General features: G+C 44.3%; 1 protein-coding gene across 5 annotated transcripts in view; it reads left to right on the forward strand.

The window, feature by feature from the left end:
- syne1b (spectrin repeat containing, nuclear envelope 1b) overlaps nucleotides 1-23,642 on the forward strand; it is a 69,812-nt gene that overhangs the window by 23,891 nt on the left and 22,279 nt on the right. For 4 of the 5 annotated variants that reach the window (XM_062397591.1, XM_062397592.1, XM_062397593.1 and 1 more), the window contains exons 35-94: nucleotides 123-310; nucleotides 479-602; nucleotides 733-899; nucleotides 1,151-1,304; nucleotides 1,405-2,030; nucleotides 2,156-2,335; nucleotides 2,430-2,580; nucleotides 2,691-2,849; nucleotides 3,225-3,407; nucleotides 3,520-3,621; nucleotides 3,753-3,956; nucleotides 4,057-4,264; nucleotides 4,503-4,615; nucleotides 4,718-4,923; nucleotides 5,009-5,158; nucleotides 5,273-5,564; nucleotides 5,655-5,827; nucleotides 5,946-6,255; nucleotides 6,616-6,780; nucleotides 6,908-7,264; nucleotides 7,393-7,529; nucleotides 7,611-7,788; nucleotides 7,888-8,070; nucleotides 8,177-8,320; nucleotides 9,598-9,762; nucleotides 9,855-10,027; nucleotides 10,178-10,331; nucleotides 10,532-10,675; nucleotides 10,858-11,022; nucleotides 11,123-11,440; nucleotides 11,599-11,754; nucleotides 11,947-12,117; nucleotides 12,223-12,549; nucleotides 12,643-12,795; nucleotides 12,888-13,055; nucleotides 13,145-13,321; nucleotides 13,449-13,595; nucleotides 13,675-13,800; nucleotides 13,945-14,121; nucleotides 14,350-14,615; nucleotides 14,854-17,014; nucleotides 17,149-17,486; nucleotides 17,596-17,740; nucleotides 17,829-18,047; nucleotides 18,174-18,442; nucleotides 18,566-18,731; nucleotides 18,856-19,011; nucleotides 19,151-19,303; nucleotides 19,437-19,619; nucleotides 19,702-19,839; nucleotides 20,010-20,195; nucleotides 20,360-20,482; nucleotides 20,563-20,745; nucleotides 20,873-21,016; nucleotides 21,245-21,433; nucleotides 21,720-21,860; nucleotides 22,125-22,238; nucleotides 22,336-22,497; nucleotides 22,889-23,083; nucleotides 23,174-23,350. In XM_062397591.1, coding sequence (XP_062253575.1) covers nucleotides 123-310; nucleotides 479-602; nucleotides 733-899; nucleotides 1,151-1,304; nucleotides 1,405-2,030; nucleotides 2,156-2,335; nucleotides 2,430-2,580; nucleotides 2,691-2,849; nucleotides 3,225-3,407; nucleotides 3,520-3,621; nucleotides 3,753-3,956; nucleotides 4,057-4,264; nucleotides 4,503-4,615; nucleotides 4,718-4,923; nucleotides 5,009-5,158; nucleotides 5,273-5,564; nucleotides 5,655-5,827; nucleotides 5,946-6,255; nucleotides 6,616-6,780; nucleotides 6,908-7,264; nucleotides 7,393-7,529; nucleotides 7,611-7,788; nucleotides 7,888-8,070; nucleotides 8,177-8,320; nucleotides 9,598-9,762; nucleotides 9,855-10,027; nucleotides 10,178-10,331; nucleotides 10,532-10,675; nucleotides 10,858-11,022; nucleotides 11,123-11,440; nucleotides 11,599-11,754; nucleotides 11,947-12,117; nucleotides 12,223-12,549; nucleotides 12,643-12,795; nucleotides 12,888-13,055; nucleotides 13,145-13,321; nucleotides 13,449-13,595; nucleotides 13,675-13,800; nucleotides 13,945-14,121; nucleotides 14,350-14,615; nucleotides 14,854-17,014; nucleotides 17,149-17,486; nucleotides 17,596-17,740; nucleotides 17,829-18,047; nucleotides 18,174-18,442; nucleotides 18,566-18,731; nucleotides 18,856-19,011; nucleotides 19,151-19,303; nucleotides 19,437-19,619; nucleotides 19,702-19,839; nucleotides 20,010-20,195; nucleotides 20,360-20,482; nucleotides 20,563-20,745; nucleotides 20,873-21,016; nucleotides 21,245-21,433; nucleotides 21,720-21,860; nucleotides 22,125-22,238; nucleotides 22,336-22,497; nucleotides 22,889-23,083; nucleotides 23,174-23,350 — 13,383 coding nt within the window. Of the gene's footprint in view, nucleotides 1-122; nucleotides 311-478; nucleotides 603-732; nucleotides 900-1,150; nucleotides 1,305-1,404; nucleotides 2,031-2,155; nucleotides 2,336-2,429; nucleotides 2,581-2,690; nucleotides 2,850-3,224; nucleotides 3,408-3,519; nucleotides 3,622-3,752; nucleotides 3,957-4,056; nucleotides 4,265-4,502; nucleotides 4,616-4,717; nucleotides 4,924-5,008; nucleotides 5,159-5,272; nucleotides 5,565-5,654; nucleotides 5,828-5,945; nucleotides 6,256-6,615; nucleotides 6,781-6,907; nucleotides 7,265-7,392; nucleotides 7,530-7,610; nucleotides 7,789-7,887; nucleotides 8,071-8,176; nucleotides 8,321-8,756; nucleotides 8,913-9,597; nucleotides 9,763-9,854; nucleotides 10,028-10,177; nucleotides 10,332-10,531; nucleotides 10,676-10,857; nucleotides 11,023-11,122; nucleotides 11,441-11,598; nucleotides 11,755-11,946; nucleotides 12,118-12,222; nucleotides 12,550-12,642; nucleotides 12,796-12,887; nucleotides 13,056-13,144; nucleotides 13,322-13,448; nucleotides 13,596-13,674; nucleotides 13,801-13,944; nucleotides 14,122-14,349; nucleotides 14,616-14,853; nucleotides 17,015-17,148; nucleotides 17,487-17,595; nucleotides 17,741-17,828; nucleotides 18,048-18,173; nucleotides 18,443-18,565; nucleotides 18,732-18,855; nucleotides 19,012-19,150; nucleotides 19,304-19,436; nucleotides 19,620-19,701; nucleotides 19,840-20,009; nucleotides 20,196-20,359; nucleotides 20,483-20,562; nucleotides 20,746-20,872; nucleotides 21,017-21,244; nucleotides 21,434-21,719; nucleotides 21,861-22,124; nucleotides 22,239-22,335; nucleotides 22,498-22,888; nucleotides 23,084-23,173; nucleotides 23,351-23,642 lie in introns of all 5 variants that reach the window. The other variant, XM_062397596.1, reaches the window with a different exon arrangement.

Consider the following 23,642-nt stretch of genomic DNA (forward strand, 5'->3'; position numbering starts at 1 on the left):
CTTTAGAAATTCATGGCTGTTTTTTTTTTTTTAATCCTGAAGCACTGACAGGTGTTCTTTGCCAGTCCTCCAGCTCACCGTTTATTAAGTGTGGGTCACTGTCTTTTACAATTGTTCCCTAGGATGTCTGTCAGTGTCTGGAGGGGCTGAAGGGAGCCTTGCTGTCCCTGTCAGCTGGTGCTCGAAGACTCAGCGACAAAGAGCAGGCAGAGAGGACGGTGACAGAGCTGAACTCCAGCTATGACCTAAATGTGCAGGAGGCAAAGGATAAACAGAGCACTCTGGAGAACCTGCTTTCTCTTTGGCAAAAGTAAGAGCTGTTGACTCAACACTTCACTAAGGAGGTTGAAAGAATGATAATAAAAGCATTCATGTTTGGACCAATGGATTAACCTGGAACGCCAACCTACTGCATGTTTAATGAAGCCATTAAATGTCTACTCTTTGACATATGAGTGTTTCTATCGATGTTTTTCAGGTACGAGAAACAACGGTCAAACTTTGTTTCCTGCTTGGAGAGAAGTGAATCTACATCCAAGCCAGAGAGCCCATACCTGTCAGCGGATAAATCCAAACTCCGCTCAGAGCTACAAGATTTGCAGGTGAAACACATGAGTGCACAAACTGACGTTATTCTACTAAACATATCTAAAACCAGTCTTTAAAAATATATTGTGCATTCATTGTTCAAAATTATGAATGAATCAATAGTTTCTTCATTTTTTCTTGGAGGTCTTGCACTCTGAGGTCCAGTCCCTTGAGCTGACTCATGTTGAGTTAGTATCTGTGGGGACCTCGTTATTTCCCACTGCACCTGAAGAGAGGGTGAAGCAGCTGAAAGACGAGCTGGAGGCTCTGCAGTGGAGACGACATGTTCAAAATGAAGCCCTGCCTCAAAGGTACAGCAAGCTACTTTATCTGTTAATGGAAATCATCACAGGTTAAACATGTGTCTGCTGTCTACGTATCAAGAGTAACACATTTCATATGAAATTAAAATAAATGATGGAGTAGATTGTTGATTGTGCAACATAATAGATGAATAGAACGAGATTGGCTGTATTTATCGCATCACTTTAATGGAAAACCCATCTTTATAAACATCTCAATATAAATACTGATTCCACTTTGCTGCAATGTTCTCCCACAGAGTCAAAGAGCTTCAGAACCATCTCTCTCTGGTGGAGCAGTTTGACCAGGCCCTGCTTAAATTCTCCCAATGGAGTGAGACCATGCTCTCAAACCTGCACTCAACCTCTCAAATCAACATTGGCAACCTGCAGTCTCCTACCGCACAAATAAAGGTACAATATATGCAGAATCCGTTTTTTGTTTTAACACAAGTCCATATAAAGTTTGTGTGGAGATGAAAAGAGTAGCATCTGATTGTCTTGCGGTTGACAGGAAACCCAGGGGGCCTTACAGAAACAGTCCAGTGTGAGACAGAGCTTGGAGCAGCAGACTGAGAAGCTCTGTCAGTTCTGTGAGCCCAGTGATGCCCAGCAGCTCCGCAGCAGAGCAGAAAGCTGTCTTCAGCCCTACCTGGAAGCCCGGCACGTAGCTGAGCTGCAGTTGGAGTGTCTGGAGAGGCTTGAGGCTTTTCTGCAGACCCATGGTGTGGTTTCAGGGATGCTGCGGGGCCTGCGACAGACTGTGGAGAGTGCTGGGAGCTGGGATCGCGGAAGAGTAGAGGAGCTCCAGCAGGAACTGGCCTCCATTGTCCCAGATATCGGCCAGCTTGAGACTCAGGCCGTCAATCTGGACAGTAGTCTCTGTAAAAGCCATCTCCACATCGGTGCAGATGAGGGGTCTCGGAGGTCATGTCGTATGCTGGCGGACTCACTCAGTGCTGAGCTGGATACAGTGAGGAACCTGCTTGGTACAAAACAGAGTGAGGCAGAGGCTCTCGGGGCTCTGTGGACCTCTTTTAGGCAGAGGAAAGAGCAGCTCCTGAAAGCTGTGGAGGACATTGAAGAAAAAGCAGATCACCAGAGCTTCAGAGAGCCAAGCCTGCATGCTCTACAGCAGAGGTAAAACAGTATAATGTCAATCATATAATCCTCTGGAGCTCTTACCATTTTTAGTATGACAAAATATGCATGAGTTCACACAAAAAATGTCCACAGCAGCATTATATGATGTGTATGTTTTTCAGGCTGAGGTTCTTCAATCAGCTGGAGGATGAACTGCAGTCTCACCAGCATGAGGAGCAGTGGCTGAGGGACAAGGGAAACCAGCTTGCCCAGAGAGATGCAGAGTTTGCCGGGGAGGTGCTGAGGGAAATCAGCTTGCTGGAGAACACGTGGGAGGACACCAAGAAGCTCATCACAGAGAGGTGGGTTTACCTTTTAACACTCCAAAGGGCCTGCTAGCATGTTTGTTTACATATAAACTTGAATTGGGAATATTCTTCTCTCTACCTTCAACAGACAGGAGCAATGCAATGTTATTGTAGAGCTCATGAGAGAATACCAAACCCACAAAACCTCCATCAGTACTATCATTGAGAGCACTGAGCCTCTGGTTGACATAAGCTCTGTTCTGAAGGACCACGAGGAAACCAAGAGGTCACTAAGCAAGGTCAGAAATAATGTCAAATATATATTTTATCAGTATATTTGAGGAAGTGGCTGATCCGAGATTTCTTGAAATGTTTGTGTTCATTACACTTGTGTTGGCTCCACTTCTAGCATGAGGCAGTCAAGACAGAGATGAACAGTAAACAACATGAACTGGACCAGTTTTCCAGCAAAGGAAAACAACTAGTGATTGAGCTGAAGAAGATCCCAGACTGTGACTCTGAGCTGATGAAAAAGGACATGGAGAAGCTTGTGGATCAGTGGTTAGATGTAAGTCTGACAATCACTATGTGCTGATATGATGTGTCACATTTTGCCAGGTTTATTCTTTAACTCGTATCCTATTGCTTACGAGTTCTGTTGCTTCATATATTCACACCAAATGTTCGAAAAAATTTGGAAACTCAAAAGTTCAAATGTCTTCTGTCCACACCACATGTTATAGGCCTGTGTGGTCAGATGTGCTTTTTGCTAATAAACAAAACATTTGCTGTAAAGTAACATTTAAACATCTTGTTAATTCAGAATAAAAATAATCTAAATTGCAGAGTCTATGAATATTTCTAAATCAAACAGGAACACAGCAAAGACTTTAGTAAGCTTGCAACACAGAGTAAGAATTTGTGACTTGAATCCTCTCCTCAGGTGTCTGAGAAAATAGAAGACAACATTGATCGCCTGAAACAGAGTTTGTCTCTGTGGGATGAAGTGCGCAAAATCGGCGAAGATATTGAGAGCTGGACAAGCAGCTGCGGGAGTGAACTGAACGAAAGCCTGAACAACCTCAACGACAGTCAGAAGTTGATGGAAAGACTCTCAATGTTACAGGTATGCTTTCAGATTTGATACTAGAACCTCAGTGCAGATTTCATCTTATCTTAGAGTCCACAAAACCAAAAAACAACTTACGAGACTGGACATGATTTTTCAACTTCCACAGGAGGAAATGGGTGAGAAGGAGCAGAAACTTGAAACGCTAGCGAGCAAAGTGTCAGAGCTGAAGAAGTCCAGTCAAAGCCAAGAGACTCCTGCTAAATTACAGGTATTTATTATTAAAATAATCATATTATTTGTTGTAAAGGCATATACTTTATATTACAATAGATACAACATTACACTCAGTGACCATAATGCATATGAGTAACCCACAAAACTTTCACTCTACTTCTTTAGGTGCTAGAGAATGACCTGCGGAAGAAGATCAGCACTGTTCAGAAGCTGCATGAGCAGGCCCGAGGAAATCTCATGGACTTCAGTTTCCAAAGGAAACAGTTAGAGGACTACATCTCCCAGATGTCTGCATGGCTGAAAAGTATGGAGGATTCTCTGGTTTCTTCTCCTGCTGGCTCAGATCCTGAGGACATCTGCAGAGTGAAGGTACATTGTTACTCATAATCAGACCTGCTTTTCTTATAAATGTCAGAGATGAGAATTAACCGATGCAAATCAACTCAAACATTTTTGTATGCTTTTGAAGGACCTCCAGAAAGAGCTGCAAAATCAGCAGGGGAGCATTGACTCCACCAGGGAGAGCCTCAACACCCTGTGCAGAAAATATCCCTCCGAAGAACTGGCTGGTCTGGGTTCAGCACTCACCGATCTCATCAAGACTTATGAGTCTGTGAATCAGCTTTCTGCCAGAACGCTGGCATCACTGCAGAACTGTCTTCAGCAGCAGTTCAATGGTGAGAAATCTGAAAAACATATGAAGAAAATGCGTCATTTGAAGTAGTAATTTGATGTGAAACAGTGTTTTATTTTAATATACAATATTTCAGAAGTAGCATCTGGCTTCATATTCCTTTTTTTATCTTAGATTTTGAATGGGATGACATGTATATATGATGAGTGTACATTTAGATGTTTTCTATGTGAGAGAATGTTTGAGTCTAAACTACATTTTATTTTTACTTTGCTCCTCAGACCTGGTTCAGGAGTTTCATCGCTGGCTGTCAGAGCAGAGGGAGATAGTGAAAGAGTGCTCTGATCGATCTGGAGACACTCAAATCGTGGAACGCAAACTACAGAAACTAAAGGTAAAGCTAGTTGCCTAGATGCTCCAGTGGACTAGCTGGAGTTCACTTCTTGAAATCATAAAAGACCCTTCAAAGCTAAAAGTGATTTGGATTATTTGTCAGGGCGCCATGGATCGTGTGGAGGAGGGTGAGGTCCGTCTTACACAGGTCTGTGAGGAAGGAGAGAAGCTCCTGCTCCATCTTCCCAAAGCCAGTGCTGGGCAGGTCCAGCAGAACCTTTCCTCCATCCAGCAGGACTGGGACAGCTTTGTGGAGCAGTGCAGACAGAACCAACAGATCCTGGAGGACAGTGCTTCCCTCATGAAGGGGTAAAACATTCACACATGGACCAGGTCTGTAAAACGCTTTGTTAACCCTCCGTTTTCTAAATATGATATTTTCAAATCCGTGTAGATTTGAGGGTCGCCTTAAGAAACTGAGGTGGTGGTTGGAACATATGGAAAAGAGGATGACCACAGATTTGATGGAAGCCAAGCAGCATGGTCCTGAAAAAGCTGTTCTCGAGCAAGTGGAGGAATATCAGCAGGAGGTGCTCAAAGAAAGGTGCTTCTACTTTGTGTGTTTGCTAAGAAATTAAAATAGGCCTCTTATGATTAAGTCTGATTTCCCTGTTCCTTCATCAAATCAAATTTAAAGATCTGACTTCTTTCCATTCAGGGATTCATTTGAGCGCTTATGTCAGGAGGGCCAGGCATTAAACGAAGGTGGGCGAGGTGACGGTAGTGAGACGAGGGTGTCAGCGCAGCTGCAGTCACAGCACCAGGCCTTGCTGAGGCGTGTGAGAGAGCGGTTACACAGCTGCCAGCTCACTCTACAGGAGCAACAAGCCTTTGAAGAGACGCTGCAGGCGACCTGGAACTGGCTTAATGGGGTCCAGGAGCGCCTGGCTTCACTGAACAGCACAGTTGGCAATAAAGAGACTCTGGAGAAAAGGCTTGGTCTTATACAGGTCAGTGAATAATGTATTGAGACATTAAAACTCTGAAATGTTAGTTTTTTTCCTTCATTTGCTGTAAAAAACGTTTTTCTGTAAATGCAGGATATCCTACTAATGAAAGGTGAAGGTGAGGTGAAGCTCAACATGACAGTAGGAAAAGGAGAACAGGTACTGAAGCACAACAGAATGGAGGGACAGGAGGCCATTTGTTCACAACTCCAGAGCCTGAAGGATGCCTGGGCCAACATGTTGATGACTTCGATGAGCTGCCACAGGTAGGACATGTTTCTTCTTCTGGTGGCCTGAACTCTGTTATGGGAAGGGGACTATTTACAGTGACAGCAGAGTACATCCAGAGTAGTATGTTTAAGAATATCTTATCATTGTCTGCAGTCGTCTGGAGTGGACCGTGGCCCAGTGGACCAGCTTTCAGGAAAATAAGGGCCAGCTGCAGCAGTGGATGGAGTCAGTAGAGCAGGAGGTGGGCATGACTCTGCCTCAGCAGCCTGGCCTCAAAGAGAAGTCCGCTTTGCTCGAACGCCTCAGAGCCATCCAGGCTGATGTGGACGCTCACGCCGGAGCACTGTCACGCCTATCAGACAAAGCGGTGGAGATGCACGAGAAAACTGGAGACCAGACCTTTGGACAAGAATCGAGGGCAGAGCTCAACGCACATTTCGCTGATATCGCAGCTGTTGTCAAGGTGATCTAGATACAGGCATAAATTAATTTGCAAACACCTGCTGAACCCTATGATTAATTAAGGAAAACAGGACCAGGCACAAGATCTGCAGATGGGAGACATTAAAGAATGCCCTCACTGGGCAGATACTTAGTGTTGTGGGGCAGTTTTGTGGCAAATTGGAATAAGTTGCCCCAATAAGAGACAGATTTATTACACAACCTGGGCCATTATATTAAAAAGTAAAATGAATGCTCTATAATATAAAGGTTACAAACTTCTATCAGTCCGGCTCAAATGCAATTTTTAGTAATTTATAAATACACAGTACCTCATTCTTATCCAGTACTTAGTGTTTATGTCTTTTCTTTGTCACCAAAGGGTAAAGTGCAGTCCATGCAAAACGTTTTGTCTGAGCATGAGCAGTATCTCGATGCTGTGAGAGACTTCAATGACTGGCTGGTCTCGGCTAAAGAGGAATTGCAGCGCTGGTCGGACCTGTCAGGAAACTCAGTCTCTGTTAAAAGAAAGCTCTCCAAGGTGCAGGTAAGAAACTTCGAGCGATTCTTCTTCTGAAAAATCACCTGTTTGGAGCAGCTCCATTAAAAAGAAATGCAAACAAAGAACCTGCTTTAGAGATAGCACTTTTCAGAACTCATTTTTCCCTTTCCAGGAGTTGCTCGACTCCAAGCAGCGCGGCAGAGAGAGGCTGAACCGGGTTCAAAGATGTGGGGCGGTGGCGAGAGATCACACTGGCTCAGGGGGCTACGAGGCTATGGAGCGAGAGGAAGCAGCCCTGTTGTCTTCATGGGAACAGTGGGAGCGTGGAGCGCTGCAGACACGGGCCAGTCTGGAGACCGCCCTCTCCCAGATAGCCAGCTCTGAACAAGAGTTCAACAGCCTGTCGGCACAGCTGGAACAGGACCTGCAGGACTTCAGCCGTCAGCTGAAAGAATGGCGTCTACGGTTGGCCAGTGTAGAGGGAACGAATGATGGAGAAGAAGCTGTTAAACGGTGGCAGATGGCAAAGGTAGGTCTCTGCTTTGATTAGCTACAATAGTAAGACAAGAGTTAGTGGAATTGAACTAGAAAATATATGTGGGATATTACATTTTCTAGTGGTTGATTATCACTTCATGTGATCTGCTTTCCACCCAGGACACTGTGGAGGAACTTGTCAAAGCTGAGCCAGTGTCTGATAGTCTGAAGACTCTGCTCAATGATCTATGCCGATTCTCCAGAGATATGGGAGTTCAGTCTGAGAGAGTGTCTGCTCTCATTAAGGAATACAACAGGTGAGAACCCTTAATTCATTAATAATAATAATTTCTGTATGAAGACAATATAACTTATTTTCCCTTCTGTCTTGTTCCAAGTCTGAGTCTCTTAGCATCCAGGGAGTGCCAGAACAAAGAGAAGCTGCTGGACCAAGGTTTCCGTTCAGCCTTCAGAGAGTTCCAGCAGTGGTTGGTCAATGCCAAAATCAATACGGCCAAGTGCTTTGACGTGCCTCAAAATCTCAACGAGGCCGCATCGAGCTTGCAGAAGATTCAGGTAAAGAACTCAAAGTCAACGACCTGAAAACCGACTTGCACTCACTTCTGGTTTTTACTGCATGCTTGAGGTTCCTCGTCCACCTCTCTATCTTCTCAGGAATTTCTAGGCGACAGAGAGCTGGGTCAGTCAAAGCTGAATGCTGTTGTTGTGAACGCTGAGCTCATCTCGAGCATCGCAGGAAAAGACAAAGTTGATGCAGTTCGGGCAAAAATGAACACTGCCAGAGAGGACTGGAAAAACATGATGTCTAACCTGCACAACAGAGAAGCGAACCTACAAGTAAGCAACTGAACACCTTGGGCCATATCGCCATTCCAATTATAAAAGCCTGCAGTGTCTTAATATATGATCAACCTTACCATGTATATTGTCCTGTGTGTGTCAGAACCTTTTGTCTCAGATGAAGGACTTTGAGGCCTGTGCTGAGCCCCTTCAGGACTGTCTGAATGCTACAGACCTGGCTGTTCAGGAGAGCAGCACCAGGCTTCACGATCTCACAGCCAAGAAGTCAGAGCTTCACAAGCTACAGGTAACAAGGTCCAAAGTCCACTGGTCTTCAAAACGCTCCTCATGTTCAGAACAGACATGTGCAGCAACCATTCAAACCATCAATCAACCATTCCATTCCCCTTCTACACTTTCTGTTAATGTGTTTTAGCCTCTGAAGCACTGCCAAGAACTTATGCTAACTGACAGTAGTTTTCTGTGCCTTCTTTCCGCTGCTTTTTTGCTATTCTCATATCTTCTTAATCCAGTTCTTTATTTAGAAATTGTCTACCAGCTATTTCCAGGGTCCTTGATTGCACGTCATGACCGCCGACAGTAACAAAACGCCAAATATTATATTCTCTTTTCTTTTCGCTATGTTGCCATCGCTAACCCCACAGTCTGTTTCTGACGTCGACTGTCTTATATCTCTGTGTGTGCTTGCTTGCCTCTTTGATAACCTGCTTGTGCTCTTCCAGTCTGCGCTTGAGGAGTTAGCCTCTCACGAGGTTCAGCTGAACAGGCTGAAAGAGAAGGCCCAGCTGCTGTGGGATGAACAGGCGGCCGGCAAGGGTTTTGTGCACCGTGTCTCGCAACTCTCTGCTCAGTACCTAGCTTTAACCAACCTGACCAAGGTACAGTAATGCCTTCCAATCTGCCTGTGCACTGGGGCTTTTCTTTGGGTAGAGCTGGAGAGGAGAAAGAGGCACTAGACTGGATTGAGCTCTGATTTAACATTGTTTTAAGATGGAGAACAGCAAAGGTACTCACTCAATATAATTCAAAATAGGGCCCAATCGATGTGGCCTAAGCTGATAATGATATGGAGTAAAACAATTGTGATACCGATATATATGTCGATATCTATTCAATGAGGCAACGATATCTAAGATGTCATTATCAAGCACTTATGACAAAGAAATTCATGGTAAACTTTATATTAAATAACTATAATTAAGAAAAACACAAATACAACCAAATACTTGGGTATAATCTAAACATAAATTCAAATTTCTTCTGTATTGTTTATTCTGTAAAATGGTTTTCATATTTTGCACATTCTGGCAAATACGTCTGTAAAAGCCTCACATCAGCTGATTTTGATTGGACATCGGATCAGTTGGGCTTTAATTATAAATTCATGTCTTTCTTTTGTTACTGTAAGTCTTACACATTTGAAACAAGAAAAACTGTTGCATTACAAGAAAACCGTTTGTCTCTTATAAATTAAGACGTTAATCTGTGCAGCCATCAGGTTGAGCCTACTGTGAATTCCATGCTTAAAAATCCATTGTGATAATTTACGGATTACGTTTGCAGGAGAAGGCGTCTCGGATCGATCGAATAGTCACTGAGCACCAGCTCTTCTCTCAGGGGTTAAAGGAGCTTCAGAACTGGGTGTCTGACACCAGCCACATGCTGCAGACTTACTGTGCCCCCACTGCTGACAAAAACGTTCTTGATAGCAGGATGATCAAGCTGGAGGTAGAACAAGTCTGGCGTTTTCAAATTTTTGATGAGTCATCACCATTAATAACTGGTTTATGTTTCTGATAAACCTGTGATTGCTGCACCAGGCCTTGCTGACCGCTCGTCAGGAAAAGGAGATCCAGCTTAAGATGCTGATCACAAGAGGAGAGTCCGTTCAGAGGAACACGTCAGCTGAGGGAATTCCTGTCATCCAAAAACAAATACAGGAGCTAAAAGACTCCTGGGATGCTCTGCTCTCTGCTTCTATTCAATGCAAAAGGTTTGTTGTCTACCACAAGTTAAACACTTGATCTGTCCTTCAAATATCCTTGTGGTAGCTTCATAGCTAGTGACCACAAAATATTATTTATTGTAACAAATTATTGTATCATTATCTGACCTTGCCGTACTGCACTTTTTACATTGACAGTCAGCTGGAGGGCTCCCTGTCTCAGTGGACCAGTTATCAGGAGGATGTACGACAGTTTGTGGCCTGGGTTGAACGTGTGGACGAGAGTCTTGACCCCACTGATAAACAGTGTCCAGAGATGAGAGACAAAACCACTAATCTGAGCAGATCCAAGGTACTGTAATCTTCTGTTTTATGTATTATTTTCTAAGACCTAAGTATGAGTTTTGTAGTCTTTTTGATACTGAATATACTTGAATTTCATTCCCTAATATTTACAAGTGATACAAATGAGTTGTGAGGGTTTATGAAATCTTAATTTGAAATGATCCACAGTTGATTGATGAGGTTACTCAACCTTTCCTGCTCTTTTAGTTGCTGCATGAAGAAGTTCTGAGCCACAGCAGCCTCCTGGACACAATCTCTGCAAAGAGTGCCAGTATTGCTGAGAACTATGTAGCTCAACTGGAGCTCCAAGATCTGCAAGAGCGCTACAACACCATCAAAGACAATACCATGGTAACAAACAGAATTAACAAAATGTCCAGCAGTGGATCTTAGTTTGTACACATTTCAGCTGCAGTTTTTTTTGATTGTTTACATTTCTAAAACTCTTTATGCATACTGTTTACATACCTGTGCTAAAGCATTTACAAACTATTACTGTTACAATTGAATCATTATCCTCACCTTATCCTCAGAGGGCAGTAGGCAAAGCAGAGGAGCTGGTGAAATCCCACCAGGAGTATCAGCGGGGCCTGCGTGCGTTCGAGGACTGGCTGGAAGAGGAACAAGAGAAGCTTGGTTGCTACACACAGCTGGAGGGGGATGTTGATATGCTGGAGGAGACTCTACAGAAGCTGCAGGTTTGAAAACGATCAGTGTTCTTCTATTGCCCGTGCATGGCCTGAAAAACTGCTCTACATAATAATATATATAATAATACTTTAACTTGTGTAACTCCAGGAACTGCAGCTGCACTGTACAGAGGGCCAGGCTCTGCTGAACACAATACTGGTGAGTCGAGAACTGGTCATTCCTTGGGGACTCCCTCAGACTGAAGACCGAGCGCTAGAGACCCTGCAGCAGGAGTGGAGGTTGTACCAAGGCCGGCTGGCCGACACCCGGTCTCAGCTCAACAGTGCTCTGGCCAAACTGCGGCAGATGGAACAGAAGTTCCATCATCTTGACAGCTGGTTAAAGGTCATGGAGACCAAAGCACAACTGCGTAGCCATCGGAGGTCTGACCTCACCACTAAAGATGCTCAGCTCCAGCTGATAAAGGTTGGTGGTTTAACATTGTGCAAAGCTGCATCGTTATGTTAATTTTCCATTTTTATCATCCAGTTCCCTCAATTTTCAATATTGTTGCATGACATTTCCCCAAAAGTATAGAAAATAATGGATTTACTTGTCTCATGAATGATGCTTATACTTATCAGAGCTGGCAAGAGGAGGTGCTGGTTTATCAAGAGGAGATGGAGGGCCTTAGTCTTCTGGCTCAGCAGGTTCTTGATGAAACTCACATAAGCAGCAGGATCAGCACCAGAGCCACTCAGATCACAGCCCGCTACCATGCTCTACTTCTGCATTTACTGGTAACGTCTCCTTGAACACAGCACACAGTATGACAGTAACACACAGCTCTGTATATTGAGTTTACCTGTACAGTAGTTGAATACATGCTTGTTGATATGTTTGTCTCGGCTTCTTTAAACATATTGAAATGGTCTCTACTGTTTAAAATCTTTTATTAAATCCTTGCTTTATCCTCTACCTCTGTTTTGCAGGAGACGATCAAACAGCTGCATAAGGAAGTGTCTTGCATTGAAGAGGCACAGTGTGTTTTCAGGACGTTCTCAGACTGGCTCAGCACAGCTCAGAACAACTTCAGCACTGTGGCTATAAGTGTTGATGTAGTGGACCGATTCGCCATGGAGAGAAAGATGAAGAAACTAGAGGTACTCTTACATGACTTTTGTATATTATTATCTAACCATTCATAGTTCTAGGCTCCTGAATCTTATAAATGACTATAGCTTAATACAAGCCCATGTGTCTTTCAGGCTCTCCAGCTTGACATGGAGCAGGGTCACAATTACCTCAAGACAATGAGGGAGAAGACGGAGCGAGCCATGGCGTTCTTGGAGGAGCATGAAGGCGAGCAGCTAAAGGAGGAGGTGGACACGCGCCTCTTCCAACTCGAGGAGTTGATGACCGCTCTGCGCACAGAGCACAGCTCACTAGAGAAATGTATCTCGCTCTCTAAAGATTTTATGGATAAATACAAGGGCCAGGCCCAGTGGGTGATGGAGACCAAGAACCTTCTAGCATCAAGTGTAGAGCCTAAAGCTGAGCTCTACCAGAAGAAGGCGCAGCTAGCGAAGTACAAGGTAACTTGGCATTGGGTCATGCATTTCTCTTGAAAACACAGTGATAGTAGGGATTTTTCACTGCAGTATTTTGCTCCATTTTCATATTTGCAGACAATCCAGCAGACAGTGCAGTCCCATGAGTCAGCAGTGAAATCTGTCATTGAGAAAGGAGAGGCCCTGCTCGACACAGTCCACGACCCAACTATAAGTGACAACATGAAAAAGTTGCAGGCTGACTACCAAGACATCTGTTTGGCAACAAAGGTGTGTTACTGTATACTGTTAATCTCTTTCTGCAATTTTTGTGTTTGAAATTACCAGTAGATATTATCACATTCCTTTCTGATGTGGTTCAGACACAGGTCCAGAATCTTGTGGAGTGGGTCAAAGAGCACGAGGATTACAACAGCGAGTTGCAAGAGGCTGAGAAATGGCTGTTACAGATGTCCAGTAGGCTCGTCACTTTTGACTCCATGCGGACCGGTAGTATGGAGATGGCCACTCAGCAACTTGCCCGACACAAGGTGACATTTTGTGTCCCAGTCATACAAAAGTTCACATTCCTTACTGCTCATTATCTGTTTTTTTTTAATAACTGACTTTTATTTTTCAGGCAATAATGGAGGAGATTGCCAGTTTTGAGGAGCGTCTCACAAGCTTGAAGCAGAAAGGAGAGGGTCTTGTTGCCAGTTGTACAGACCAAGTTCAAGCTAAGATCAGTCAACAAGTCCAGGCTCACCAGCAAGGAACCAGAGATAGCTACTCTGCCATTTGCAGCACTGCTCAACGTGTGAGTAAAACAAGTCGACAACCACATTCATACATTTAATGTTTTTTAATTTTCAGAAAAACCTGGCTATCTATTTTATATATTATATATTTATATATTTAAGGTCTTACCTCACCTTGTTCTACAGGTGTATCAGAGTCTAGACCGGGATCTGCAGAAACATGTCAATCACCAGGACACTCTCCAGCAGTGCCAGACCTGGCTCTCCGCAGTGCAGGAGGAGCTCCATCTGAACGCTCAGGGACCGTCCGGTCTGCAGGAGTCACTGAAGCAGGTCAATGACACCCTCCTGGAATACATGACAGCAACAAGTTTTTGTAATTCATTAACATTAATAATTTGTGTGTACCCAGGCAAAGCACTACAGGGCCCTTCAGGAGCAGGCCAGCACTTACCTGGACTTGGTGTGTTCTGTGTGTGACCTGTCTGACGATGCTGTGAGAGTGACAGCTGCTGAGGTCCAGCAGGTCAAACTCACGGTCAGTTAGTGAATGAATAAAGACATAGTGTATGTTGACAAATGAATGCTGGACCATGTAGCAGGCCATGCATTGTGATCTGTATCCATGAAGACATAATCCTGCAAATATTCAATGCAGGGTGGTATAAATATGTTTTTGCAGATAGAGGAAAGGATGTCCAGTGCACATGTGCTGTCAGAGGGTTGGAGAGAGATCAAGGAACAGAAACAAGATCTAACCAGCCTGTTCCAGGACATGGAGCAGCAGCTCCTCAGCCTCTCCAGGCGACCCGCAGAGCTGGAGACCAAGATAGCACAAAACATGCTGTCACAAGCCAAGGTAGGAAACAGGGTCACAACCACTGAACCCCTGACATGGCAAACAAAGGATAACTGTTTCTTAATCATCCTCATTAAACATCTTACTTGCTTACACGATTCCGTTGGTGACTGTGAAATCACAATCTAATGGCACATTCTGGCATGGGTTGTGTGGGGATTAAAGAGGCATCTGTTTAATATTTGGGTGCGTTTGTGGTAACCACTCAGTATATTGCTTGTCACACAGGACTGCAGCCAGCAACTGCAGTCCAAACAGAATATCCTGACCAAGATGACAGAAACTGTGAGCAGATTGACTGGTGGCCAGGAATCTCCAGAGCATGCAGAGCTGCACCGTCTGAGCCATTCCTGGCTAGAGCTCTGTCAACAGGCCAACAAGCTGGAGAGCCAGAGGGAGGAGGATCTGCAGAGGTCTAAAGAATATCATGACTGTATCTCTGCGGTGGAGGCACTGTTCGAACAGGTGTCCAAAGAGTGGGACAACCTGGCCAGGTCTGTTTGGAAAGATTTTCCATCACGTATTGCTGTTTTCTTGATAAGACTAAAGCCAAAAAGTATCTTCTTTCGTTACCGCAAAGTATTTCTGTCTAAGACATCACTGAAAATATCTGTACAAATCCATTTGTTCAACTATGTAAATGTTGGGAAATTATTTCATATATTATTAGAAGTAAAAAAATATCATTGCAAATCTTTAATTGTAATTCTTCGACTTTTATTTTTCACTCAGAACGGATGCTGAAAGTTCATATCAGCACTTGGAGGCTTTACGGAAACTTGCCGTGACTCTGGAAGAACAAAAAGGAACTCTTGAAGACCTTAAGGAGCAGAAACAGAAAGTCATCCATCATTTGAACTTGGATGATAAGGAGCTGGTAAAAGAGCAGATCAGCCACTTTGAGCAGAGATGGTCTCAAATGCAAAGTCTGATTGAGAAGAAAATACATGACTCTGTGGTGACGCTAGAAGATATGAGCCAAGTAGAAGCACGTCTAAGAGAAGCTCGGGACTGGGCAGAGGAGCAGCAACCTGCCCTGTCTGAGGCCATGAAAATGAGTCCTCCTCCTGAGCTGGCCCAGAGCTTCTTGTTTGACCACCTGAGCATCTGCAGTGAGTTGGAGGCCAAGCAGCTCCTGCTGGCTCAAGCCATGACCGATGCCGACAGGGTGCTCCCTCGGCTGGGCCTCAGTGAACGGCAGCATTTGCAAGTGATGATTTCTGACACTCAGTCTGAGGTGGAATCTTTAAGTGTGAAAGTGGTGCAGCGCAGAAAGCACCTCAGCAAAGCTTTCACAGAGAGGACACAGTTCCTAATGGCTGTGAGTCAGTCAATTTCCTGGGTCCAACAGAACGAGAAGAAGGCCCAGGCAGAGGAGTACATTGCCTTGTTACCTGATGACCTGGCCAAGCAGGTCAGAACATGCAGAAACATCCAAAGCAGTCTGAAAGCATATCAGAGCGAGCTGACCTCCCTGTGGTCTCAGGGCAGGGATCTGATGAGGGATGCCAGCGAGGAAGAAAGGAACGAGATTCTCACAAAGTTACAGGAGCTGCAAAACATCTTTGACAAGACGTTACACAGATGTGGCCAGAAACTTCATGAGCTGGAAAAAGTGCTTGTCTCCAGAAAGTATTTCAAAACTGATCTTGAGAAAATATGTCTGTGGATAAAACAAGCTGATATAGTCACATTTCCCGAAATAAATCTGATGGTTGGAGATGCTGAGTTGGAAGCTCAGCTTCTGAAGTATCAACTGATAGTTGAGCAGGCAATTGAATATGAGAACCTACTCCTGATTGTACAAAGAGCAGGCCAGGAAATATTGCCCACTCTAAATGAAGTAGACCACTGCTATTTGGATGAGAAACTCAACACCCTCCCTCAACAATATAACAGCATATTAACATCCGGCAAAGAGAAACAGGAGAAAATCCAGCAGGCTATTCTTACAAGGAATGAGTACACATCTTTCATAGATGTCACTCATAAAGCACTGAAAGAGCTCGAGGAGCAGTTCAATACCCTTGGCACACAGCCTGTAGGCCTGCAAACAGAAGAAGTTGTCAGTTTGCAGAATGATTACAAAGCAATTCAGGCAGATCTAGGCAACCTGGGTCTTGCTGTGAGTGAACTGAACCAGAAGAAGGAGGGATTTCGGAGCACTGGTCAACCCTGGCGCCCAGAGGAAATGACCCAACTTGTGAGCCTGTACAACGGCCTGAAGAGGCTGGTAGAGCAAAAAGTAGAGCATCTGGATGAAACCTTAGAGTCATTTGAGGACCATAAGGCGATGGCTATGCAGGTAGACTTTGAGTTAAAGGCCACAAAAGAGCAGCTGGTTAAAGTCAATGCAGAGACCCAGTCAGCTGAGGAGAGGTTGAAGAACTACCATACTCTGGCAGGGAGTCTCCAGAGTGCCAACTCTCACTTGTCGAGGCTCATGGATCAGATGGACACTCTCGCACCCCGTGTGGACCAAGCAGCTCAAGACGCCTCTAAAGAGCAAGTGGTCCTGTGGCAAGAGGAGCTGCGCTCCTTGCAGGCTGCAGTCGGGGACCTGATAGAGGAGTGTGAGAACAGGTTTATTCAGAGTAAAGACTTTGAGACAGAGATGAAAAGGACCCTGGACTGGCTGCAGCAGGTCAGGGATGAACTGGACTGTGCTGTGATTGTGGATGTGAGGGTGGAGAAGGTGCAGGAGGAGATCAGGAAGCAGCAAATCATGCAGGAGGAAGTGCAGTCCAGACTGAGGATTGTGGCTGCTCTCAGCAGCAGAGAGAATCAGAAGTATGTGAGTGCCAATGAGCTTGTCCCAGCCCACGTAGATACAAGCCTGGAGGAGATGGCAAAGCTGCAGGCCGACGTTCAAAAAGCTCTGAGCTCAAAACAGGTGGAACAATGTTATATTCTATAAAACATTAAAATAATGCATTATAAATCACAAAATGCATGCTATTTGTTGGAGTTCACATGAAATCTATGAATTAATCTTAAATCGTTTTTGTTAATTATTTTTCTGTGAAGATTACTCTGGAGGAAGCCCTGGTGTTGTGTCAGAAGTATCACTTCAGGATGCAGTCAGCCTGTGAATGGCTGGAGGACGCCGTATCCTTCCTGCAACAAGCTAGCTTGGGTGTGGATGTGGAGAACTATGAAGAGTGTCTCCGGCAACAGACTGACATCGTGTCCACAGAGCAGGAGTTCCTCACCCACCTGGAGGAACTGCAATCACTGCTTCCACAGCTGGAGAACCTTGTCAACCCAGTAGCTAAAGAGCAGCTGCGTGTGAGCTTGGAGTCGGCGAAGCAACGAGGTGTGGAGGTCCAAGATCAGCTCCAGTGTCACCAGGATGTCCTTCAAAGGTACCGAGAATGAAAGTGTGATGGTGCAACTGTAATATACAATTAAAAGAGGTAGAATTTTTCATTAATAATTGCATTTAATTCTCTAACATCTGAATTTTTTTTCTAGCTGTGTGATTCAGTGGAAGTCCTACCAGGAGGCAAGGCAGACTGTCATTGAGCTCATGAACGAGGCTGAGAAGAAGCTGACTGAATTCTCCACTGCAAAGGCAGCCACAAGCCAAGAGGCTGAGGATAGGCTCTGCAGCCATCAGGTATAAAATACAAAGAAAGTCATTTTCCAATTATTAAAAACTTGATGCTTCTATTACACACTAACTTTATTATCTCCTAATTTTCCAGTGCCTCGTATCACTGGTGAATGGCTTCCAAGAGAAACTGAGTGGTTTGGAGGAGCAAGCCTCTCAGCTGGAGCTTGTGGGGAGTGATGTCAGCAAGGCCACCATCAGTCGCTCAATGACCACCGTGTGGCAGCGCTGGACACGGCTACGCAGCGTGGCCCGGGGACAGGAGAGAGTACTGGAGGACACAGCGCAGGAATGGAGGACTTTCAGGGAAAAGGTATAAAGGCAAACTGAAAAAATAATATGTTGTGCGTAAATAAATTATTTTGTAAACACAAAAACATGTATATCAAACATTGTGTTGAAATATATTGTTAACTTCTAAATGATCTTCTTTTTATAGATGGTGAAGGTGAGAGCAGTCTCTGATGAGCTCCAAAGTCGGTTCCCTGATACTGCCATTGAAAAGGCCTCCAAAGCCACGCTGCAGTCTCTGTTGGACCAGCACGACGTGCTGAGCCAAGACTTGGAGAGGGAGCTCTCCTCTCTGATGCTGCTCCGCCAGTACGCCCTCAGCCTTTTGCACGATGTTGAAGTACCCTCGCCGACAAGTGAACAGGATGAGCTGCCCAGCCTGAAGGAGATCAGAGCTGTACAAGATCAGATGGAAAGGTAGTGAGACAATGGCATGAATTCTTTTTTGGTTGTATTAATTCTAGTCACTTAGAATTCAAGTAAACCATATTTTGGCAAATCTGAGTTTGAGAAGAATCTTTTTTGTATCCATGTCCCCAGCCTCCTGACACAGTCCAGGACTAAGAGAGCTCAAACTGCTCAGGAACTGAGGGACCGGGAGGAAGTGGAGAAGGAGCTCAGTGTTGTGAAAGCCTGGATCCAGGAGACTCGGGAGCTTCTTCTCAATCCCACTCCAGATATTGATTCTCTGCTGCAGGAGCTTGAGGTATATCTGCCATGTAAAAAAAAGAAATACCATGTTTGTGAATATCCTACTGTCATCATTGATATTTGAGTATTATTGTTATTTTGGAGAAAAGCTTCATGTGTCTTGTTTTTCTTTTGTACAGATTGTACATGAAGATGTCATCACTTATCGCCAGAATGTGGATAAATTAGCAGAGCAGCAACAGAGCAAGTACCTGGATCTCTACACCATCCTGCCGTCTGAAATCTCCATGCAACTGGCTGAGGTTTCACTTGCATTGGGTGCTATCGAGGATCAGGTATTATATTGATTCAATAACTTTGAATGCAAATATGAATATATAGCATTTTTTTTTCCTAAATCTGTTAAAGGGAAAACTTACACTGTTAAATATATAGTATCATGTGGTATTTTATTTATTTATGATTATTTTTTAGGTTCTTTCTAAAGAGAGAGAAATTCAGAAAACGAGGGAAATAAAAGAGGACTTCAGTTCCAGAATCCATGACATCTCTGAGAAACTCAACGCTATCACTGTCAAATTCAAGGAAAAATCCCCAGATGTTGATCATGCCAAAGAAGAGGTCAAGGTGGGTGATGTAATCCTGCTTGGTCCTACTGTGAAATTGGAGTTTATTTAGAAATAGTAAAGTTCCACTATCATTGGCGGGCATTCAATAATGTCACAGTGTACAATTCTACATGTCACACCTCTCTTCACAGAGCTTGGCCGAGGATTTGGACGTTTGCGGTCGCTCCCTCGCAGAACTGGATTACGCTGTGCAAGAGTTTGGCCGCAGAAACCCCCTGCTGGCCAAACAGCTGAGCGATGCTATCAGCAAACTATCAGAGATGCATCATCACACCACTCGTCTAGCAGACTGTCGGAACAACTGGCTGAAAAAGGTTTGCGCTCACACACTTTCTCCTTTCCTGTTCTTCGTCAGTGAAAAACGCTTTTTCAGCCTCTCTTATCTTGGCTTTTCAGGCTGTCTGCCATTTAGACGAGTATAATGAGATGCTGGACTTCATCGTGAGGTGGTCAGAGAAAGCCAAAAGCCTGGTGAAGGCCAACATCATCTGGAACTCCTCTGTTCACTTGCAGGAGCAGATGCGAATGTATCAGGTGAGTTTCGGGTTTAGTCAGCTGTACTCAAAGCAGATGTTTTAGCTTCTTAATCTCTTGATTCCCCTCTCCACACTTTATTTTGTGAATCAAATGTGCGAATGGATGGACATGGCTACAGCTATCTTGACATGCCTCTCATTCACTGCCTTGTTGTCCTTGTTGCTCAGGCGGTCCTGCGTGAGTCCCGGGAGCTCCACGGTGACCTGGAGTCGATGGCGGAGAAAGTAGACCTCCTGTCTGAGGTGCTGCAGGTTGAAGCTGTGAGCCAACAGGTTTGTGAGCTCAGTCGAAACACAGAGGAGCTTCAGCAAAACATCAAGACACGGCTGCAGAGCTTGGAGGATGCAAATAAGGTAAAGAAGGAAAGAACAAGATTTCTTATCCGTTTTATATTTCTTCAAAAGCTCCTTAAAAATGTAAATTAACTCTTTGAAGTAAAATAAAGGAATTAAGGCTCATGATACTGACGATGTAATTTATGAGCAGATATCTATTTATTTGACCAATATGTTCTTAGAGTATGGAGGCCCTGGAGTATGAAGTTAAGGCGCTTCACGTTGCTCTGGAGCAGGTCCAAGCCACACTGACCTCACCAGAGTTGGCACGCCAGAGCCTCAAAGAACAGCTCACTCAGAGACAGGTAACCACTCAATATTCAATCCGAAATGTAGCTCACGCTCTATTAAATCTATTTATTAATAAATACATGTGTTTTTGCAGCGTCTGTTGGCAGATATGGAGATCTTCAAGCAGCAGGTGCAGGCAGTGCAGCTGTGTCAGAGTGCTCTGTGGGTCCCAGAGGAGGTGATGCCCAACCTTGCCATTTGTCGCACAGCTCTGCGTCTGCAGCAAGAAGCCAGTCAGTTGCAGCATGTGGCCATTCAGCAGTGCAACATCCTACAGGTACAATAGAGGGCACTACTGCACAGCAAATGTCTACTGTTGCAAACCCTGCATACAGATACAATAAGCTGTGTATGCTTCTTTGTCTTTGTCTTACTGTTGCAACACTTGTTGTGGTTTTGCGCAGGAAGCAGTGGTGCAGTACGAGCAACATGAACAGGAAGTGCGAGACCTACAGGGGCTGATCGAGGAAGCACACCGTGTCATCCAGGACCGACCGATCCCCACCAGCAGCATCCAGGAGCTGCAGGCCCAGATCCTTCACCATGAAGTACAACACATGAATTCATTCATTCTTACCTAGGAGTTATGTACAGGGTCAACTACAGGGCAAGATCTAATACGGTCATCAGTGCCTTGTAGCCATAACAAATAAACCGTGGCATGCTTGCATGCATTAAAACTACGCATAAACTAGATGTGAACATGCAAATTGAACAGAAAAGGGCTGCAAATTAGTAGAAACATGGTAAGTTTGGTATTTTTTATTTTTGAATAGGAACTCGCCCAGAAAATCAAAGGCTACCAAGAGCAGATCGCCTCACTGAACTCCAAATGCAAGATGCTTGCAGTGAAGGCCAAACACGCCACCATGCTGCTGACTGTGACTGATGTGGAGGGGCTGCCTGAGGGGCTGCAGGAGATGGACGGGGACAAATCAAAGAAATCGTCAGCCCAAGCCGTCATGGTAAGAAAAGACCGAATACCACAAATCCTAGTGATGCTGAGAAAGCTATTTACAGCTGTATTTTGCTGAGGGCTTTGCCTTTATAATAAACCTCCTGACTCTTCCTGCTAACTCTGGCTTCCAGTTATTTTATTAATAAAACCCTTCGCATGCTTTCATAGCAAAATGTGTTTTTATAAGTTGCGTTGTGCCACTTTTATCTAAAAACACATTGCATATGATTAACCTTTCCACATCCACCTTGCCTGTCTGTTCTTCTGTTAATGTTTCTTGCATGGCGTGTCAGATGACGGCTGGCCGTTGTCACACTCTCCTGTCTCCTGTAACTGAGGAGTCTGGGGAGGAGGGCACTAACAGTGAGGTCTCTTCTCCTCCTGTCTGTCGCTCTCCCTCCCCCATCACTTACACTGAGGCCACTATAACCAAGGTATCTGCCTTCTCTGTTCCTCTTAATTGGTAACTTTTACTTATCTCTTCTGAACTTTCTTTTATAAAAAAATCAAACACTCAATTAAGACATACAATAAATAATAAGGAAGAATAAACTAATGCCACTAATAATCCATATCTAGTATCTGCCTGCAGCTGCAACTTCATCATGGCTAACAATGAGTTTGGAGCTTTTTTACGGCTGCTGTGTTGCTCTTGTAACTGCTGATGGCGCTGTTTGATTTGATTTGAATTTTTTTAGATGGGAAGAGGAACCCTCATAAGAGCTCCAATCCAAGAATTATACGACCCAACGTTTGAGTCCGTGGCCAACCTGGACGACCTGCAGCGCTCCTGGGAAACATTAAAGAATGTGGTATGTGAATAATACAAGATGTCAGCTCTGCGATTTATCTATTGTCAGTGACTGTTGTCATGTTTTAAACCTGTGCAACTTTTGCATTGTAATACAGATCAGTGAGAAGCAGAGGTCTCTGTATGAAGCTCTGGAGAAACAACAACATTACCAGGGTTCGCTGCAGTCAATCTCCTCTAAAATGGAAGCTCTAGAGGCCAAACTGAGTGAGCCTGTGGAGGCAGATAAAAGCCCAGATAGCCACGTAAAGGCCAAAGAGGTGAGTCCTGCACAACATAATACAAGTCTTAAAGATAAGTCTGACATTCTTATGGTATTACAAAGAAGATCTCTTCAAAAAAAATTTTTGTTTTTTATCTCTATTTAGACATTATATATTATTTGTTCATTCCGGCTTGTACCCGTTGTATTAAAATATTTTTCAGGTCTGTCAATGCACAAATCTTTTGTTGTTGCCCTTTTTGATTTAATTAATAGTAGCTATTAACGTTGTTTGTGGGACCAGATGGAGTCTTTCTGTAATTTTCAGATGTTGCCAAAGAATCTGCCTGAATAAGAAGATAAATACTTGCCTCGGGTCAACCTAAAAATGTAAATGTTGTCACTAAATATATATGTAGCTCTACAACTATAGTGGTGTAATTTTGCAGGGTCTGACGGAAGAGATTCAGAGTGTGCAGGAGGAAATCGACAGGCTGCAAACAAGCTTCACAGAGGAACTGGGCTCAGAGGCTGGGGACTCAGACATGGCTGACCAGCTTGCCATGCATTCCTCCCTGGCTGTGTTAGCGCAGAGGATGGCCACCATCCACATGAAGGCCTCAGGGAAACAACAGCTATTGGAGGTATTTGTTGTGAAAATACAATAGTACTAATGGGAGCTGATAGATCTTTTATGTTACATTAATAAATTCATGTAATGTGCTATGTTGCAGGAGCGCGTTAGTGACCGTCTGGAGGGTCAGCGTCAGGAAGAGGCCATACAGCTGTATCACAACCAGGCCGATGAACTGGACCAGTGGTTGGTCAGCATGCGCAGTGCTGTCACCTCCACCCTTGAACTGGAACCTCTGGAGGAGACAGACATGGAGGATCAGCTTGCTGAATGCCAGGTAAGAGTTCCCCCTGCTGTCCACTCAAAGCAATGCATACAATCTACATATTTTAATTAACACATTACTTAAGAACATGAATGGAATTATTGTTAACTGGAATGAGGCTTCTGAATAATGAATATGCAGCAGATTTTCATGATTAACATAGTTAGCTTAGTTAGATATATTTTTTAGGCAATCTGTCGTGGTCAAAATTGGCTCTGGATTGTTTACATCTGTCTTATACGTCAGTGTTTTGTTTCCCCTATTACATATAGATCATCCCAGGGGGCAGGGACCGTTCAGTAAG

The sequence above is a fragment of the Platichthys flesus genome, chromosome 10 (assembly GCF_949316205.1).
Source record: "Platichthys flesus chromosome 10, fPlaFle2.1, whole genome shotgun sequence".
In the NCBI taxonomy this organism is placed as follows: Eukaryota; Metazoa; Chordata; class Actinopteri; order Pleuronectiformes; family Pleuronectidae; genus Platichthys; species Platichthys flesus.